Source organism: Rhinolophus ferrumequinum, chromosome 17 (genome assembly GCF_004115265.2).
Source record: "Rhinolophus ferrumequinum isolate MPI-CBG mRhiFer1 chromosome 17, mRhiFer1_v1.p, whole genome shotgun sequence".
Lineage (NCBI taxonomy): Eukaryota > Metazoa > Chordata > Mammalia > Chiroptera > Rhinolophidae > Rhinolophus > Rhinolophus ferrumequinum.
The window spans coordinates 28115127-28137419 of record NC_046300.1 but is presented as its reverse complement, the minus strand read 5'-3'; the positions used below and the strand labels follow the sequence as shown (position 1 = coordinate 28137419).

The following is a 22293-nucleotide window of genomic DNA, read 5'->3' as shown; positions in this document are numbered from 1 at the left end:
ATATGTTCACCTACGTCGTATAATCAATCTCCTCCTTCCCTCCTATTATAAGAGAGGGTAATTTCATAATCAGTTAAGTGACAAAGCCACGCAACTTTATTCCAAAATGCATTTTGCACGTATCATCTTTGCTCCACCACTACTGCTACCACTCTAGTTAAGCTACTGCCGTGTTTCAGCTGATCTACTAAAATGGCCTCCTGAATGATTTCCTAACAACCTCTACTGATTCTTCTAATCATTTCCCACGCTGCACGTCAGTGGTGTTATTTTGAAAAGTCAAATTTTTTTCATTCATTTGAAAGCTTAAAACCTGGCTTCATGTATGTGCAGAGACTGTTAATTATCCTCCAGAACTCATTCATTAAGCATAGAACCCTCTCTAACTTACAACTAAAATTTAACAGTGGATATGGCTGCCCAACTAAAGACTATATTTCCCAGTCTCCTTTGTAGCTGAGTGTTGCTATGGTGTAAGTAAAAGTGATGTATGCAATTTCTGGTTCCCTCATAGGAAGCTTCTTGCCTTCAACTTCCTCTTCCTCCTTCACATAGGGGAGTTGCCTTGGACTCAAAGATGGAGGCCTCTATGTCCAAAGTCAATGAGAGTTACTCCACCACTTCAGATTGCTAATCTGTTCTGTTACAGGAAAGGAAAAGTGAGACAGAAAAAGATACTCAAAGTGTGTTTCTTATTCCAACCACTACATACATATATTTTGGGGTCTTTGTTAGATCAGCTAGGCTATTCCCTAATTAATACTTTTACTATTTCAATAGAGTAAAACTCAAAATTCTTACTTCTAAAAATTCAAGGGCACTAGCTGTCTGGCTTCTTCCTACCTTCTAGTTACCGTTTTTTGTTTGATTTTTGTGTTTTGACTTCGGTCCTCTCATTCTCTATGTCCTTAACCCTGAACTTCTTTGTTCTTAAAGATGCTGAGCGCCTTTCTGCCCAAGGCCCTCACCACCTTGTATTTGCTCTGTCAGGAATGTTTTTACCTCTGCTACCCCTCATCTTATTAACAACTATTTCATCTTCAGATTTGAACCCTGAGTCATTCATCTTACTTAATTGATGTCCCACCCATATTCCCTCCCCGACTCCAAAGAGTTTGATCAGGTTCCTCTGTGAAATGGTCCAATACCACTCTAGTGTTGTCCTTTTGCTGTTGTGAAATATTTCTGACACTAACAAATATCATATAAATCATATATGTAATAGGAAAGTATTATTACAAATCCCCACACACCCCCAAATCCAGTTTAAGAAATAGAATTTTACTAATGCCATTTACTAAGGCACATAGTTGCCCCGCTAGAGACTACATTTCTAATCTCTTTGTAGCTAGCTGTAGTTGTGTGATTACTTTTACAGTGCCTAGATTCCCCTAAACAATACATTATTTAGTTTTGCATATGTGTGAATATTATAAAAATGTTACCTGTGTTGTCTGTGTTCTTCTATCTCTTGCTTTTGTACTCAATATTATGTTTTTGAGATTTTCCTATGTTAATATTTCTTCATTTTCCATTTATTCCCACATAAGCCCAGTTTAATGGCAATCTTAATATCCTACGTCATGACATACCACAATTTAGGCATTCTTTTGTTTATGGACATTTGGCTGGTTTCTAGTTATACACACGAACATACATGTATATTACATATGTGTATATATTTATATGTTTATGTATATGTGCAAATAAAAAATATTGCTGTCATAAATATTTTGTACATATATAATTTTTAAAATGAATTGCTCCCTATTCTATTTGTGATTTTTTTTTTTCCTTCCATTTGGGAGTCACCAACCCAAACAATTTTAAATTCATTCCTCTGCTTGGGAGATTTTAGATCACCTAAGTGGAATGATTTTCAATCGCAATCTTGCATGAGAGTTAAACTGTGACTAAAACTTTTCAAGGAAAACTTTTTTGCTTCCTTTAGAGCCAAGATCAAGATAGATACAGTTCTTTCACATTTCTATTTGGTCTCTTTTTTTAAGACTATAAATTGCTGTTTGATTTGGAAAATCTCAGCTATTAATCAGATTGCTCCACTGAGAAGGGAATTGGCTCATTGAATGTCAGAAATTTCTAATCTGGTCTATTTTATCGTTATGATTGTAATTCCACCTGGCATTTTGATACTGACTGATATTGCTGAAGCAGCCTGCTAGCCTCTCCTACCACATTCCTATAGACACTGTCTTAAAACTCTGGCTGTTTTAAAATTTAAATATATCTAAAATTCCTCTCTGATGGCTTAACAATTACATTTTTAGACGCAACTTATGAGTTCTATGCAGACCAAAAATTGAACATATACAGACGTGATCTTAACTTTTAGCAATACAATGAAATGTGTTTTGTTCAGCCATGAGTTTCCAGAAAAGTGCCCCTTCTGATGTTTACATTTTTTTCTAAACTGTTTTTAGTAATTCCAGCCTATAGTAATATATTTTATTTTAAACTTTCTTTCAAAGTATGAAGCAAATGTGAACAATGAAAAAAAACATGTAACATCAGATTAGACTTTTGCAATGAATAAAACATCCTATCTTCTGGTTATTAAAAGCACCGAAGGTGGAGTGGGAATCGGGGGGTGGTTAAATTCTTTAAAAGACTTGGAGTCCAAGCTCAGACAGGCAGGGACAATGATAAACATTAGTCTATGAGACACTGAATACCAAGCTACATTCCTGCACATTGGTTGAAGTCATTAAGGGACTTGGTGCTGCGTGAGGAAGGAGTAGGGAGGTTAGACCTATCTGGCTCTATGTACTAGCTCTACTCCTCACTAGTTGACATCATATGTCACGATATTAGACCTTTCAATTTCCTCATCAGTAAATGGAGGATAATAGTATTTATCTCAGTGTTCATGAGGATTAGTTGAAATAAATACTGAGGATCTAGCACAGAGCAGGGCACGTAGTAGCCATCAATGATAGTTATAAGAGTTTCCCCAAAGTAACAACCAAATGAAATCCTTTTTATGAAGTAGAGGAATCAAAGAGCCTTCATAGTACCGTAAAGATTTGATGATGAAGCTTAGATAAGGAATAGTTTTTCATTTTTATATTTTGCAATCATTGTATTATAGATTCAATTTATTTAGAATGAAAGTGTATGTTGACCAACTGACCAAATACAAACTAAGTGGTTCTTAATATCACATCATTGATGTATTTACTTCTCTTGGAAAACAGCCCTTTTGAAAGAAAATAAAATAGCAAATCCCCACTTAATTTTGCTGAGAGTCCAATTGGATTAAAGATTTAAACGTTAAAAATAAAAAGTAAAGACATAAAGATGTTGGAAGAAAGCATGCATAGAATTAAAAAATAATTTTTGAATGAAGACTGTTTTGTTGTGCAGGACATAATGTCCAGACACCACAAATGGATAGATTGATAAGTATGACAACATACAAATGTTTACACTTTGTAACTAAAATCTAAAGTCAAGTAACAAAATGGAAACACTGTTGGTAGCATACATGACGAGAAAACGGAGATTAGTATGCAAAGAGCTGTTACGCATAAGTAGAAAAGTACCAACAACTTCAAAATTGGCAAAAATATGAATAGGCTTTATAAAACTAAACGTAAATAGGCAATAAGTTTATAAACGAATGCTCATCCACATTAATATTTTTAAACTGTATAATTCAAACAATAACATTTTAAAACTATCCAAGTGTTAGTCAGCACTCATTTAATATTTCACAATTTTGATGTGTGCATGTAAAGCAGCCACATCCTTTCACTACTGCTGGGAATGTAAATTGCTAGAATGAAATTTGGAATATGTATACAAAAATTTTAAATGTACATATCCACACCTAGTGATTTATTTGCTGAATATGCTGACACACCAACGCAAAGCTCTATATGTTTAAGAATTTTCACTGCATGATTAAATACACAATTTTTTAAAATTCTGGATAAATCTAAATGTTTCTGATAGGGAAATAGTAAAATAAAGAAGGCAAGTTATATCCTTAACATGGTATGCCCGTAGCTATTGAAAAGAATGTGAAAAGAACTACAATGTGCATATCTGGAATGATTTACAAGTTATTTTGTTCTGAAAAAAGTAATATGTAAACACTTTTTATTGTACACATTCAAACATGCAAAGAAAAATTAACATAAATGTGAATATAGGATGTATATTAGATATTTTTTCTGAAAAAAAATTAAGAAAAAAAACATGGGGAGTAGAATTATGTATATGAGTGTGGACTAGCAGGAAAATATTAAGATTTTTTTTTATTTCATCCTTTTCTAAACTGTATTAAAGTTTCTCTATGCTCATGTATATTTTACTTTAAAAATCTAATGCAGTTAATATAATGATAAACAGGTATAAATTGTAAAGGATTGAAATTAAATTAAATGTCAGTAGACGCCGGCAGATAATTTTAGGTATTGAAAAACATGTACTATGTGCTCTTGAAAAGGAACTGTCAAAACTTGACTCTCTTGGGATGACATGATGTATTTATTGCTGCTTAATGAATTTTATTTTCCTCTAGACAAAGCCAGAGGAAGATCAAGAGCAGGTACTCACTTTGACTCAGCCCGGAGACGGAGTCGAGCGGTCCTTTATCACATCTCTGGGCACCTGCAAAGAAGAGAAAAGAACAAATTGAAAATAAATAATGTAGGTGGTATGTGTGTACACTCTGAATGCTAGCATTTTCCCTGGTGGCAATGTGTGATTCGCTAAAGAAGGGCTCCATTGACTCTTTTATTGGCTTTCCTAGATTTTTTTTTTCCACTTTGGCTTGTGCTTTCCTATGAAGAACAAACTGGAAAAGGTCAGTAGTCATGAGGCATTTCTGTAATAAAAGTGCTTAATCATAGTGTTATCACAGCATAGAGATTAGAATATTATTGCCGCCAGTGCAATATGGTACTCGGGATACTCAGATTGGGGATAGACCGGCTATATTTACATGAAAAAGATGATGCAGCAAGTCATATAACGCAATCATAATGTATTGGTTAAAACGTCTCAAATTTAATTTTAGTACCATCTACTTTGCACTTTATCTAATTTCATTTAATGCTTTTATCCAGGGGGGACCATGAACAAATCAAAGTCATTACTCCACTTAAAAATTTACATTTTATTCAAACATGCAGTTGGAAATTTCACACAGTGGAACACTGGATTTGAAATTACATGCCATACATTACACAGTTTTGTAAAAAGCTGCATTCTTAGTAAATGACAGGAGAGCTACTCTCTGAAACCTGGTGCTTATCTCTCAAAAAGCCACAGCAAATAACTGTGCCTATAAAAGGTGATTCTTTGCAGAAGTTTACATGACACATCCTCCCAGATTTCACACTTAATTTCATAATCCGTTCTTAGCACTAAGAGACTTCACTGAGAAACCCAGAACCGTGTCTGTTTAGTTGTAGATATTCAAAGACAATTTGTCAAATGATGAAATGCCATTCATTGGCATTGTGGAATCTTTAGCACATACCGCTTTGGGGCGGGGGAGGGTAGGGGTGAGTATGGGTGGCAGTTATAAATACTCAGGGTCTAATTTGGCAGTGACATTAGAAAAAGTCACAGCAAACAACCAGAGCTATTTTGGAATCGATCTAAGATCCAGCAGTTCTGGGAGTTAGGGACACAGAGGATTCTTTGCCATCTTACTTTTTACATAGAAAGCTCGAGACTCCCTAATCTGATATACAAATGCTTTGATAAAAGTCACGTATCAGACATACGAAGTATCCGCGTATCTGATTGTAGTGAACAAACGAACATGCAGGAGCCCAGGTGTGGAGTGAGATCTGACATGAAAGTGCTGCAAATCTGGTTCTGCTTCAGTGTGATTTCTCTCTGGAAGCCAGAACGAGCTGTTTTGATCCATTTGTACAGCAGGGCCATCACCCATGCTGGGGCTGGTCTACCAGGCACTGCTGTTAAGAGTCACACACTGCTATTTTGTCCTGACTTAATATAAAGATTTCCTAGGGATACGTGGGCCTAGTGTCACATGGATTTCCTGAGAATCCAGGGATAAACTTAAAACAGGGAGCATCACTTGATCTATGGAGCCTTCTACTAGTTCCTATTTACATCTCCCTGCAGTTACCTCGTCAGCCTTAGTGACAGTAAACATTCTAGGTAGAAACAAAGGTAACCACATCTGGGCTTGATTCTATGCAAGTCAACAAGTAAAGCACCTAAACCAATATTAGCCAGAGAGTCTACCATGCTGAAAGCTGACACTCTCTTCTAGCCTTTGGTTGAGACTCACTTGGACATAGCAAGCATTATTGAGCTTTAAAATGCATTTGCTGAACATGCTGTTTTTCCCTTTAGAGTCAACAAAGTACACAACAGTACTTACAATCTGATTTTTAAAAAAATCATAATTCCCACTGCTTAGATAATTAGCTAAATTGCCATTTCTTTAAGAAGTACAAACATCAGGGTGGAGCATTAAAATAACAGATAGTAATTAAGGATGTCTAATCCACTCAGTGACTCTAACAGTTCAGGTAATTCTTACTTCTGGTAGTGAAGTGTGGAGTCAGAACTGGCCCTTCATTAAAGGAGAACAGGGTAGAGTGGCTTAAAGACAACAGGAAGAGAGAAGGAAGAAGAGGAAAAAATAATCTGGAGAGTTTACTGGCTAAACAATCAATCTTTAGGGAGTTCTGCCTCTATTAACATTTACACACACACAAAAGACTTCTTAATATTTTTGTAGCCCTTTGCTGTTTACAGATTCCATTTACATACATCATATTATTTGATTCTTGCAGCGAGTTTGTACTAGACGTGATATTAGTGATGCAAAACAACAACTTATTCGAGATCTCAGAAGTAAAAGCAGCAGATGTGGGACCCAGCAGTGAATCCTCTGACTCAAAGCCACTGTGCTTCCACCTCTACCTTGCTGCCTCTCTGATCTAGTCCTGTGGGCTAGGAATATACGATTCAACCATAGACAAAGCAACTAAGCAGGCTATTAGCAAGGTTTCTTCCCAATCAGCATGCAATACCTTATAGTCATGGCTCTTCCTTTGCCAAGTACATCTTGGAAAAGGTGTTTAATTTCTGCTCTCCTTGATTTGCTACTCTGTCTGTTCAATGACATTGGGAGATCAAGTGTCTCCAACACAAAGAAATGTAAAGATCACAGGAGAGGCTTGGGCGCTTAGAAGGAGAGTGCTTTAAAGTACCTGACTACCACCAGCAGGGTACGAGTGGTCATCAAAGGCACATTATGCTGTTGGGATTACTCTGTGTAGTGACAGTAGAAACATTTTTCTATTCCTTTGTTCATTCAAAGAAATTGTTTCAAAGAAATGTTGCAAAAATAGTTTAGGAAAGTTACCTTAATTAGGCTTTAGTCTTAACCATTGTGTCTCAATAATTCCTAGGGTAGAGGTTAAATAGTTAAAACACCATTGTTACTGAAGAACATGCATCAAAATTAATAAATAATTTATAAATAAAAATTGAGAATAGCTGTTTGTATTATTCTTTGGGCAGACTCCATATGTTTGAAGGTTATAAATAATGTCTTTTTCCCCCTTTTGCTGAAAGCACACTTTCCAGTTATAAGAAATTGTCTTCCATTTGAAATGTTTTTGATAAAACTTTATAAATACAGTGGTGGAAAGAGAGGAGCATCTATTTTTTTCACTCAGGTGATTGTGTCAAAGTATATGCAGGATTTGAGTTAAAAACCTTTCAGAATTTAAGTCTAATCTGAGATGGATGGATTCTCAGTATCTTTTAAAATAATTTTAAATAATATATTTTATGTAGCTTAGAAAATGAAACAGTGTGATTTATTTTATGATTTGTAGATATAACTAATATATTGTTGACCTTTTGCATCAGCACCACTAGTGCTTCATATAAAAAACATAGTCCAAAGAAAATTCCTTACTTTTTCACTTTTCCAAACCCCTTCTCTTAGAGCTAGCTTCTCTCTCAAACAAGGTAAAATTTTCTTTTCTGTAACATGATAGGAAGAGACTTATTCGGATGGAAATTGAGATATTCCCCCAGGCCTTCTGATAATGTCTTATTGTAGTAAATATTTGAAATATATATATATATATATATATATATATATATATATATATATATATATGAGAATCCACCATGTCCTATTATAAATACAAGTGCATATCAACCTTGAGGGGATTAATACTTATGGACTCTAACTCTAATGCGCCAACCTAAGCTTTGATGAGAAGTTCAACAGTTGTACTTCACTCTCCTTTTCTCAGTTCTATGCCAAAATCCATCTTTGGAATTTGTTCCTAGAATGAGATGAAGGAGGCAGGTCAAGTATTGGAGAATTAAGTGGAATGTGGATGTAGTGGCAGATAGGCATCAAAGAACAATCTAGAAGTAGTGAAGCAGTTGCTCACCATGAAATCCTGGCCTTACGAGGTTCCTGAGTGGGTTGAGTGAAAATATTAACAGGAAGTAGAAGTGTGTTGGGAATGCCTACCAAGAAAAGATGCAAGAAAAGGGGGACCTTAATATTAAGGTAGCAGGAATATTTGGTTACAGACAGTCACCACTAAAGAGCTAAGTATTTCAGATTGCTTGGAACCTTTCTTGAATCCACAAGTGCTTCAGGAATCCCTGAACATACCACATTAATTCGTACTTCCCTCAATGGCTGAAATAAGAAATCACACTGTGACCTGCAAGGAGCATGTATTCCACAACTTTTAACTGTTTTGTTCATTCAACTTACTTTCAAATTTAAGTTTCCATTACCTATCTTGTATTTCTCATTAATTGAGGTCAAAGCAAGGTCTGCAAGTATTTGGCCATAGACTCGTCAAATTTCCACACACACTATTGTGGGGCCTCCCTTTGTCTCATAGCAATAAGGAGAATTGTTCATCAATTTGGAGTGCTTTCAAAGTGAAGTGCTTTTGCAGTTATAAAAACTCCAGCCATTCTTCTGCGTTTCATCAGCTACACAGTGAACACGGCCTTTCTCCTCCCATGACTTGAATTGTAACTCAAGCGACTGTTTCTCATTTTGCCATTTTAACAAGAGCTAGCTCGTGTCAGAAGGAATCCATGTCAATCAAGGTTATGAGATTTGGGTTCCCAACTTGAAACTTTACCAAAAACAGCAATGCAAAAATATAAGCAGGTAGCACAACCTGTTCATATTTCGAAAGAAATGTAAGCAGCTCTTTACAATAGAATGTTAATCATATATCTCTATTCTTTCTAGGGGAAAAAAATGGCAGCTTTGCTGTTATTAGAAGAATTTCAGGTCAAATATATTCTTTAGATAATGACTGTCATCTCAAAACTATAAAGATATGGAAGGTCCCATGACAATAGGAATATAAATATATCATGTTTAGAATGTGTGTCGGGCTGTACTTGCAACTATGGATGGTTTTTACGTGACATTTTAGGTAATAATCTTTTTATTTTTAATGAACAAATCTGGATTACTCACTTAACATTCATGACTAAATTGCTTATTTCTGTTACTTATAAGAAAGATCTCTGCTCCATGTTAGTATATACATCTCTGCTTTCTGTATCGCCAGCTTCTGAAAGTCACTTGTAAAATAGACTGACATTGTCTGTAGGAATGATCCTCCTCACAGAAGCGTGTTTAAGGCCCTGTGATCCCTGTTTCTAACGTTGTGTCTCCCTTCTCTTCTTTTTGTCTTTATCCACAGAATGTTTTTGTAGATAAACCAGCATTTCCGGAGTATAAAGTCTCTGATGCAAAAAAGTCCAAATTCATACTTTTGCATTTTAGCACTTTTAAAGCTGGCTGGGACTGGCTTATTCTTTTGGCGACGTTTTATGTTGCCGTGACCGTACCTTACAACGTTTGCTTTATTGGCAATGATGACCTGTCCACCACTCGGAGCACGACAGTCAGTGACATTGCCGTGGAGATTCTTTTTATTATAGGTAAGAACCAACGGCTGCTTTCCTGGGTGATTTGCATAGGGGAAGTAAGTTGTGTTCCAGATTTTTCTGACACAAATTTCAACTAAGATCCATTTGCATGGGCATGACTCAGCCTCTGATGCAAATTTTGGAGAAGCACATATTTGGATGTCGGGAAATTGCCTCTTCCCATTTTCTCCCTGTTCCTTTATGTCAAACCAATCTAAACCCATGTTTTGTGTCTCCATCCTTGTTTTGTCAAAAACGGGTTGAAAAAAGACTTAAGGGCTATTGTGTTTTTACCCTCACATCCATCATGATCTTAACTGTGCAGGGTCAGAGATGGGGCTTGACAAGAATCTATCAGTGGTGTTTTGATAATGGTCCAGTCCTGGGCGTGGTTTTCCATCCCCTTCCATGGCTTTTCGACATGTTGATGGTGGTTGCCATAAGAGACCTGGTTGCAGATGCAAAAGATTACATAAGCCCTCCAGTAAAATCAGGAGAAGCAGTATCTGATTTTAACTAAAAAGCCCCCAGGGATGTTTGCTGAGAGTATTTATCTCTAGAATATTAGGAACCTCAGGTGAAGCTGCATCTGCTCTCCTCTTGTAAGCTTTTTCCTATATTCCTGTCCCTTAAATTTACATCTTGTTTAGACCAAAGCCAAGCTCTTGCTTGCTCATTCTAAGGCACGTTCTAGATCTCCATTAAAGCGTAGACTCCCTGTGGAGTTCCTTGTACCTTTCATTCACCCGTGTGGAATTTGTGACCATCATTCGCAAGCTGATACCTACTTCTTTACCTGGCCACGGTGATATAGGGCAACATCCTTATGGTAAAGGTGAGAAAATGTTTGGACAATGTTTTCAAGGAGTTGTTGAATAAAGGAATGAGAAATGGATCTCAAAAGTTCAAAGAAAAGCAAATAAGTAAGTGAGGCAGGGCAAATCTTTTTTTCAGTGGTGGTGGTACTTTTTTCTCTGTGGGAGCTGGTAAAGCTTTGGGGTCAGAGTGGGTCCTCTAACTGAATGAGCACATGTTGGCTCCGGATGAGTTTGTATGATCTGGGTGTGGCTTTGGCATCACTATTAACATTGTACCTACTGGATACACACTCCTCAGAGCTATGTTAGTATTCCTGCCCCCACCCCAAAAGTGGTGGCTGTAGTATGTTTAGGCCACTAGATGGCAATGTTGCTTAGTTGGGTAGCTTGGTAAGGACACAAATTCAAGGAAATTTTTTTTTTTTAACTTGAACTATCCATTGGAAAGGTATAACCATAAAGGGATATTAAATCATCGTTAAATGGCAAATAGCAACATTCCAGTTTGTAAAAGAATTTAAAATGAAAATTGTAGACAAATTGAGTGTGTCCATATAACAATCCATTGTGGTTTTATACCCTTTTACTTTGCTAACCTTTGATGTCTTCTTCCACCCACCCATGACACACATGTAAAATAGCACTCCAAAAGGACTCCCTGGCCAAAGTTCTCAAGAACTTGAGAAGTCATGCAACATGTCTAAGCTTGAATATCTGCTTAACAAGTATTTCATATAATAAGAATAGATATGATTATTTTAAACTTGGTCGTAGGGAAAAGATTGTATCTTGGACTTTCTTTTCTACTCTTTCTCGTTTTTAGATATTTGAAATTCCAAGGGTTTAGAAGCCACTTCTGGTACTGCACATTCATTGGCAGATTATGATGATGTGTTTACCCTCAGAACTGCCACCTGTGATAAATATATATATATATTTTTAGGCTGCTTTCCTCTTTTAAACCAATAGAGTCTGGCTTGCCGCCTGATGATTCTCCCAAACCTTTTGTGTTCTTTCTTTCTGCGATTTCTCCTGTGTTCCAGGTAGCAAGGTGTTTCTCTAGGTGAACAATACAGTTGTCTCCCTTTATCCATGATTTCACTTCCCATGGTTTCAGATACCTGTGGTCAACCATAGTCCGAAAATATTAAATGAAAAATTCCAGAAATAAACAATTTATAAGTTTTAAATTGTGTGCCGTTCTGAGTAGCATGATGAAATCTTGCGCCATTCCTCTTCGTTCTGGCTGGGATGTGGATCATCCCTTTGTCCAGCATATCCAGGCTGTGTACACTGCCTACCCACTAGTCACTTAGTAGCCATGTTGGTTATCAGATGGACTGCCATGGTATCACAGCACTTGTAATATCTGTATTGGAGATTCACAATGAACGTTAGTATTATAATTCCTCTGAGCCATTCAGTGATAAAGAAATTTGTTCAAATGTGATTAATCCAGCACCTTCATAAGTTATTTTTGACCTCAGAACTCATTCCTCCCCAGACCACTTAGTAACATTCTTTTGGGAAGACTTACTTAAAAACATTCTTCCCTGATAGAGTCTCCATAAGGAAAGTACCTGAGAGTAATTATGCTAGTTAAAATAGAAATATGAATGATGAGCTTGACTTTCTCCTGACTACTCACACCTCTTAAAATAAACTGTAAACCACATTAGTTCTTTAGGATCAATAGGGCACAAGATTTGGCTTTCAGTTACAAAGTGATTATAAAATTACTTTTAGTTTGAAAACCAGCGTTTACAACTGAGGATTCAAAGCCTTATGAAAAGTTAAAATGAGAAGTGACCTGCTGGTGATTTACTGAATCCAATCTTTCATATTTGTAGGTGGGAAACTGAGGCTTCGTGATAGGCCCTAGGCCCCATAACTAACTGAGGTCTCCTGGTTATTGGATCCGGTTTCCTAAGAGTATATAATCAATACGATTCCATTTTCTGAAAAGTTACACTCAACTTGCTTTGCTTTATTTAAAGCAATGAGGGAGAAAAATGAGAGAAATAAGTGCCAACTTCCTTTTTTTCTTGCATGAATGCAGAAATAAATAGTTTAAATCTCTGAAATCTCAGTGCTAAAAACTGTAGCATACCCATAGGTCCAACAATCACTTCCCCCACTTCCTTGCTAAAAACCCAAAGAACCCAATTTTGTGCTGGCAGTAAGTAGTATGCCCAAACCCAGGAAATGAATCATGAATATTCTAAGCCACTGGTAATTCTCCTCCCCTTAGCCAGTTTCAAGTGTAGGGGTAAGTGTATGCCCAGTTCTGTCTAGTAAGATCTAAAGAAATAGTTTCTGAAGGTTTCTTGGAAATCATTTTTCCCCTGAAAAAAGAAGAGACACATGTGAGGAAAATATATTTGTGTCCCTATTCCTTCTTTTCCCCGGGGACATGTGGATGGGAGGATATGTTGTGTGTAACTACTGCAGACATCCTTAACCATTAAGAGAGTCATAGAAAAGATGTAGATGGCAGAGCAGAAAGTTAACATAGTGCACCTCTAGAGTCCTTACGGGGTGATGTAATAATGTTCCTATTATTGGAGCCACTTTTAGTTGGATATCCTGTTACTGATAGCTATATCATTCTAAAAATGTTTCTTTAAAAATTACCACCATTATAAGAGCTATATACGATGTCAGAGGGGTAGTGGACGGGAGGGGAGGGGTTTATCACTTTGTGAAGGGTGTAAATGTCTAACTAGTACGTTGCTTTGTACACCTGAAACTAATAAAGAAAAGAAAATTAAAAAAAAAAAAAAAACTACTACCCTAGCATCTGCGACCCCTTGCACTGGGTCATTTCCGACGTTCTAAGATGTATCCTTTCTAAAGAAACAGGATGCTCTTTCTTCTGTCCTGCCATGCCACTCTGAGGCTATTCAGGAAGTGGTTTGCACATTCTTCTTTTCTGCTGTTATAACCACAAAGGCTTAGACTGGAGGCGATGCCATGAACCTATAACTCTGATTGATTTGGTCTAAGAACTCCTCAGAATGCAGGTGGTCAAAGGAAACTCGGTATGCAATTGTACTTCCTATTTACTACTTTCACTTTAGCCATAAAAGGACAGTGGAGAGTTGTGTGGGGTAAAGGGCAATTATACATTGTATGGACCATTCTATTGTATGGGCCATTCTGTCCAGGACTGAACATCCAGCATTCTTACCCACTACCCACCAGCAATGCTCCTCAATTGTTATGACAATCCCAAACTACCTGCAAACACTTGAAAGGCATTTTTTTCCCAATGTTATATTTTTAAGGTTATGCTCTGTGTTGATTTAGGTCACTCAAGTTCCCTGGTTCTCAGTGAGAACAGTGTCACAGTAGGAAATGTTCTAGAAATACGTGAGTTTGACTTGAATTGATACATCAGCATTACCATAATTTGATGTTTATGTAGTGCTTTTAGATCACAATTTATATATTTACAAGGATTTTACCCCAACTAATGAACTGAATAGCCATAAGTGCAATATTTCTTATGAGCATGTAACTAAATTTTCATCATTTCCGATTATTTTATTTTAGTTTTTTGTCTGTAATGCTTTATTAACCAGTGCTTTTATTCACTTACATGTCACTGAATTTTGCTATTTCAGAATCTTTATTTCTTCATATCATTTATGACATAATTAAGGCAGATATATCTGTTTATACTTAAGAGGGAAAAGGGAAAAAAACAAGAAGCAATTTATCCAAGATCTAGCTAATTACTGACTAAGCTAGGACTATAACCCTAAACTCATTTGTAAAATGGGAAAAATAGTAGCATTATTATAAGGATTTAGTGAGGTAATTTTATCAAGAAATAAGCTCACTCACTGTTTAATCAGTAGTAATGAGTCTTGTCAATAATGCTACCAAGCCCATATCTCTTCAGTCTGTTTTAATATCCACTATTTTCAGAAAATCAGCCCTCTTTAATACATACTGAAAATCCAACTAATTGTGGAAATAGTGTCGACTAGAACATTCCACATCCCTTGCTTTCAGGAACACAAGTGTCTGGGGACTCATTCACCACTTAAAGAACCTAAGACTTTTACAGCTACTTCTACAGACTGGGCTTAGTGTTCTTTTAGAAAAGCCGAGAGAAGGTCTCTTAAATACCATCATCTTACCTCTACCTAAGCCCTGCATCCTGCATCTGCAGCGCTCTGGGATCTGGTATGCATTGAACGATCCCAAACAATATTATAGGCAATTATTCCAGTGCCTTCTCCCATCGAATCTTCCTTCCATCACAACCTTTAGGAACAAGGAAGTAAGCTGATCTGCATTTCATCTCCTTCTCTTTCCTTCCAAGCTCTGAAGAGGTCTAAAAGACCTCATCACCTGGGCTTTCAATAACACAGTCCAGAAGGAAGTTATTGGCTAAAGGCTTAATCACCAGCTTTAGAGTAACTGAGACTTGCCTCTATTCAACAACTTCATAATTTTCCTGAATCTGTGTTCAATTTCTAATAGAATTTCTAAATACATTTTGCTTTGTAAAGCATCGCCCCAAGTCCCCTCTTCTTTATAAATATGCCTTCACCGTGCAACTGAAGAGTAATGTTCTTAGCCATTCAACTCTAGTTTGTTTACTCTCCAGTAGAAATTCAAGGCTCAAAAGAAGTACTTTCTTTCAGCATTCTTGGGTATTTTGTTTTGTTTTGTTTTTTCTTTTTAATGTTAGGGTAAAATATATAAATCTCAGTGGAACCTGAAAAAATATTGACATTTTATTGCTATTTTATTGTACAAGCAAACCTCAACTCAAAATACAGTCGTTTTTCTGAAAAATGCAAAGATATGTCATTACCCTCCTTAGTTAAATGACTAAAATTAAGCATACAGACTTGGATACTGGACAGAAAGACTTCTAACAATAAATAAAGTTGAAATTTCATGGTGATCAAGGAATTAAAATAAATTTTACTGCTGAATGATGTGGGCACACTGGTATTCCCAGACTACGCATTTGGAAGCTTTGCTTAGCATTTGTTTTTATCTTAGTATTTCAGTCCCTCCCTCTCTCCTTTCCTCTCTTTCTCCATCAGTCTCATCCTTTTTTCCTACCTCTCACATAATCACATTCTCCCTCCTAGTCTTTCTCTGCCTTTCAAACATTGGATAGCAATTTAAATCCACACAGACATGCAATCCCATATCTGCATACCTGTACCCCTACTATTCAATACTGATCTTGGATTGAATAATAAGATCACTTACTAAGAGTAATAACTCAGGAAGGCATGCATAGCCATGCCTCAAATTAGACCTCTGTCCCATGTGGCCATTTTTTGCCTAACTCTGAGAGTATTCCCAGTGTCTATATGCCCAGATAATACATTTGGAGTATCAAATAAATGGAATGTGTTGTATTGAGAATTAACAATTGACTAGAAATGAATCAGTGTCCACTTGGCTACTGACCAGCTATTTTCTGCTGAATAAGTCCAAGCCTGAGCATAACAATAATTAAACAGAAAACTACCTTGCCACTGCAGAGTTCCAGAGAAGTGTCACATACCCAGGGTCTTATCTCAAAAGAAATTTTGTATATCAGAATTCCTTGGGGGTGACGGAAGTGCATTGCAAAGTAAGTAATATTTTCATTATTGCTATTAAGAGCTCCCAAATAAGGTGGCTAAAAAGTACCTACTCAAGCACTTAAGCAAAGACTGGAATTGCATTTATTTTGCAAGTAGAGTATCAGTTTAATTATTGCTTCTTTAGGCTTTTCAGAATTCCTCATGGGAAGATGAAGTGCTATGATAAGTCAGCTATTGAGCAGATACCCAGGATATGTGACCGCTGTATTTTCCTTAACCATGTGAAACTGCGAAGCAGAGTGTTTCTATTTTTCATTGGTTCAAAAACAGCAATTAATATTGTCCTTACGCTAGAGTAATGGGTTTATGTTTGATTGTAAAAAGTACTTTATTCACCATCATTTCTTATTAGAGAGACATGTAGATTTTTGGAAAGAGTCCCAAGAAAATCATGCTCAATGGCAATGTTCTAACACACCAACAAATAATATTCTCAAAGCATTTTCTTTTGTTTTGTTTAATTTCTCCTCTGTGGCTATTCCATGCTAATTATAGAAACGAAAATAGAAACAGTGGAGAAAAACAAGTGGCCTTCAGTCCCACCCATTCCAACACAACCACTTCTTCCAAGTGAAATCTTTCTAGTTGTTGATTCCTCTGTTTCTTTTCATGTGGTTGTGATCATAGTCTATGCAAATTTATTTGCCTTTTTTTATTTTTTTACATTTTAATATAAGTATTTTAAAAATATTTATAAACATTTAATATTTGCACAATATACCATCATGTAAATGAGCTATTCTGTTTAATGTCTTATTGGTTACACATTTAGGGCGATTTTTTTTGCCACTTAAAAAATCATAAAGTACATCACTGTGGAAGAATGTATTTATTCATTAACAGAACAAATATACATTCAATGTCCATTGTTTGCCATCCTGTTTTAGTTGTTAGAAATACATCAGTGAAACAAATAGAGAAACTTGCCCCCATAGGACTTATATTCCAATAGGAGACAAACAGGAAACAAATAAGTAAAATATATAGCATGTTAGTGTGGAGTTGCATGGAGAAAAGTAAAGCAGAGAAGTGGGAAGAAATTGGCTGCAATTTCAAATGAAGCAATCAGGGAAGAGAAATAAGAACATGACATTTAAATAAAGAGAGAAGGGAAGCAAGGAAACAATCAACTGTATGTCTTGATGAAGAACATTCCAAAGAGAACATCAAATGCAAAAGGCCCTATTCCTACGTTTAGAATTATTTTGAGGAGTGCAATTATTGAGCCAAACAATATTAATATATACAGCTTAAAACATTTTCAAAGTGTTATTTTTAAGCAAATTATCCTGAGCATTTTGGTCAAAAAAGTTCTAGTTTAAATGCAGTTTGTTTGTGCTAATATTTTTTACAGTAATAGTTACTGTGACAACTTCTAGGTGCATGTTGCTTTCTGACTTTTTTTTAATGCTCTACAGTCCTTTTATTCAATGGAGTAATTCAGATAAAACAATGTTATCAATATTGTATTATTTTTATTTATTCCTTTTTTTTTCCTTAGGAGATTAGATATACATGGAAAATCGAGTTGTATTTGCCTGACAAACACAAAACTTATTTCACAATGTACCTGAATTCATTATGTTTAAATATGAAATGTTTGTGAGCTGGCAAATTTGGAGGAAAAAGGTCTTAGCACACATTCGAGAATAATGCAGCCCTGAGACTCACATATTGCAATAAATAGACTATGGAAAGGAGCACGTTCTCATAAAATATGAAACAATAGTACTTGTTTTGAACTAGGCAAGGAAATTAAGAATGGAATATTACCAAATTTAGAAACCCAGAAGAAAATTGTGAGTTCTTGATTTAGAAACTTATTGCACAGTAATGAGGGTTTTTTTTTTTCCATTTTCCTCTCACCGAACATGAACTCTGCTATGTCATTCTCTCCTCTTTCCACTTTTTCAAGTATATTTTCTTGCAGTACATAAAAAAATCATATTCTGTAAGTAAAAATGGCATTATTTATGTGGTTTATATTTCCTATTTCAATCCATGCATTTAACATTTGCCATTAGAATGATCTCCTCTCTTATTACCCCAATAGTTTAAAGATAAATAAATACATAAATAATTTTTAAAAACCAAATATATATTGACTATATTGAAAAGTTGTTTAAATACTTTAGATAACAGAGAACATTATGGTCACTTGGGCCTAGGCATAATGAATTATGTATTATTCAGTTTATTAAATCTTTGTTGGGGACCAATATAATGTCACCCAAATGATTGCACATGGCAGTTCCTCAACATTACAAAGAAAACTCTTCACGATCTGGACTCTTTATCTCTGACCTTTTATTTGTCACCACTTGCTTCTTCTATGGCTGCAACTATACAGAACCACTTGCAGTTCTTCAACTGTATTATTATTCCTTATATCCTTTGTGTTTTCATATCCTTTTTGTTTTCTACTCTCAGAAAAAAATAGCAAAACATCTCCTCAACAGGTTAACCCAATCAAATTCTCCTTATCCTGAAGTATCATCTTTGACCTCTTCTACAAAGTTTTCTTTTTAACTCTTCTTACCCCGTCACCATGAGTCTGGGTAAGATCACTCATGTACTATTTAAGTGAGTTCCCTCACTAACTCTTCAACCCTATATCATAATTGCATATTTCTCTCCCCACAGACACATACCATAAACAAACCATGAGATTCCATAGGACATGGACTGGAGAAATATATTTATTTCTCTGGTTCCTCCCACTAATACAGTATCTGACCCATAGTAGGCAGTAAACTAATGTTTAACTACTATCATGGTTCAGATAAAACAAAATAAGAAACGCAGCTCATTGAGTTGAACAGCAGCCTTATTTCCAAAGGCAAGCCTGCATGGTTTATTCATGTGATCTCACAGGTGACTTTCTTTACTTTTAAACAGAGTAGCCCACTTTAGAGTTATTAATCTTTAACAAATCAAGTACCATTAAGTATCTTGGGAAATCCCTCAGGTTGTGGCGACTTGCCCAGCCCCTTGCAAACACACAAAGAGCTTGGCAACCCCTCCCAAATGGTGTATTAAGACGAGTATGGAATGAGCCCAGCAACTCTAAAAGTTAGGGGTTAGAATGACAATCCTAGAAGGGACACCTAAGGACATACAGAGATGTAAGGAGATGCTGTAGCCTCAACTTAGCTAGACATAGTGACCACCAGGAAGTTAAAAACCTTTCTTATCAATTAACTAATACGGATTATTTAAAGGCAGGCCTGATACAAACCTGATATCATGCTTTGGATAATGAAAAGCATGCTGACGAAATTGACGGCATCTCCCTGTGTCTGAGAAGCTTATACACGATTGGGGAAAGTTGTCTAAGCTTGAAAAAGTCTTTCCAGGTAGTAAAAGAGCACTGGCAGCCTTGCTTCAAGAGATGTAGTATGATTCCATGAGTGCAAGAAGGACATCTGTGGTGTATTTTGAAATAGATTTAGAGCTGGTCCACACCAGTCATGGAATGTGAAGGTGTATCAGAGAAGAAACATTGATAGGAAAGTGGGATAAGAGACCACAAGGGCTGAACGTCTAGAAAGAGAATGAGATTATCAAGGGAGCAACAAAAAATAAACTATGCTTGTGGTTATTCACCCATTCATAATTCTACCTCAGCCTAGCCTTACAGGCAAAATGAAATTCATTGCTGGAGTGGAATATGTGAAGAGACCTAATATAAACAGGGCCATTGGATAAAGATCATACTCTTAGAAGCACATCTGAGCAGGAAGATTCCTGGTGTTTGGTATATAGTAGCTGTTCATTAAGTTTATGTTGAATGTTTGAAAGTGAGTGTAACTCGGAATTGATTATGATAGTAAAGAAGATTATAATTCACTTGGGCTGAGTCAGATATTGGCCTGAATAAAACAGATGTTAAGTCTGATTTGAAAAATGACTGTACTTCATTTCTATAAAAAATATTAGAATACTTAAAGTACAATTATTTACATTATCTCATTTGAAGCTTACAACAATTCTTTGAGGAGACTGAAGTTGCAAAGACCTACTTCCTAGTTTTCCTGTCTTATAATATCTCCCAGGCTGAACTTACATAGTATATTGTAATAAAGGACTACATTTGATGGTAATATTCATCCCAGTTTATAAAGAAATTGAAGCAAAGAAGACATTCCTGCTTGTATTTAAATATATTCAGAATAGCATCAGCACTGATGGACATTCAAATGCTATTTAAGCAAACAGCATCAGCCTGGGTAATACAATTCAACAAAACTACCGCAAGTCAACTAACATACTAGTGACAGACAAATGAAACGTGTGTGTTGCTTAGTTGTTTGAGTGATGTCTCAGAAAATAACATCTTCAAATAAATCCTTAGTCTTACAGTTTGTGGCAGTGTTCAATCCTAAGTAACCTGAGTTTTGTAGCACTTTCTGACTCTAGCCCTGCAGAAGACAATGTAGTTTTATCCATATTGCTAGAAAAACAGCAGTAAAACTCTCTATGCAACAAAAGGTTCATTTGAAGACAAGACCTTTCCTGAGTAGACTATTTTGAACAAGTAGATGTGTTTTTGTAAAATACTAGTTATTCATCTGTATTTCAACAATCACTACCCTCTACATAGAGAATACGTAGAAATAAGTAATTAAAATAAGTAGAAAAACACAGGGTTGATAAGTTTTGAGAGTTATGTTCTCTGGAATGTCACTGAGAAACTCTGGGCACTGTATTTTATTTATATAAACAGATACAGGAGCAGTTTTTTCCCCTTTCCTTTCAGAAATATCATACAACACGTTTAAAGGATAAACTTGGTAGGAACTTTTAAAAACTTTCAAAATGAAATATGAACAAATAAAAATAATTGGAAACTTTGTTTTTTTTTTTAAGGCTCTATCTTTAATTGATAATCTCTTCGATATTGTACATTTGCAAAAGACAGATTTAACCGCCTAGAGTACATCTTCCACCCTGGCTCTGACTATAACCCAAGTGCATCTTGAAGTTCACTGGTTCTGGAATTCCTCCTGTCCCACTCTAGTACTGCTCTCTCACTGAGTTCCACATGTGATTATTTGGACTTTTAATTCTACTTGCCTTGCGATTTCCCATCTTGGCTTTGGTCCATCTACAATGATGAATTCTTGGTTCTACAACGCCTGGTGATATTGACTTGACTTGTCATTGGGAGTCTCTCTCTGTCTCTCTCTCTCTCTCTTTCATTCATTCTCTCCTCTCTCTCTCTCTCTCTCTCTCTCTCTCTCTCTCTCTCTCTCTCTCTCTCTCTCTCTCTCTCTCTCTCCCTCCCCTCCCCCTCAACAACCCTGAGGGAGAAGTGATGAAAAATAGACACAATTTTTCTTACCAACTTTCCTTTTGACTGCATTGTCTTCAGTAACACAACTAGAGCAAAGAACTACTTTGTGCCCCAACTTTGATATTATGTCTGGTCCTAACTCATACGATACTGAAATCAGATGGGTGTGGCTTGGTAATATTGATCTTTTTGTGATTTTACTGTTCAATATGACTAAAAATAGACCAAATTACAAAAACCACAAGTAGAAATGTAATTCTGACATAACACAAATATAGGTACAATTTCTACTTATGGCACTCATAAAAAATAAGTATAAAATCATAATGTGCTTAAGGGAGAATCTATTTTTTTTCTTAAGCATGGCTCCATTATTTCAAATGCTGATTATTTTATTCCATTTAGGTTTTTAAAAACATAGCATTTCAGATTTGTGACTAATAAACTTTGCACGAAAGGTCAAACACATTAGTTATATTTTAAAAGCTAGTCTAGTTCTTAAATAGAGCTTGATACATCTGTTTCTGACTGTACTATAAAAGTTGGTATCTAACAGATAGGCCATTGGAACAAAATATAGAGATCAGAAACAGATCTACAT

At 35.9% G+C, this 22293-nt stretch overlaps 1 protein-coding gene across 1 annotated transcript in view; it reads left to right on the top strand.

Moving 5' to 3' along the window:
- KCNH8 (potassium voltage-gated channel subfamily H member 8) overlaps window positions 1-22293 on the top strand; it is a 312183-nt gene that overhangs the window by 163174 nt on the left and 126716 nt on the right. Inside the window, exons 4-5 of the mRNA XM_033131443.1 lie at window positions 4547-4674; window positions 9726-9966. Coding sequence (XP_032987334.1) covers window positions 4547-4674; window positions 9726-9966 — 369 coding nt within the window. The remainder of the gene's footprint in view (window positions 1-4546; window positions 4675-9725; window positions 9967-22293) is intronic.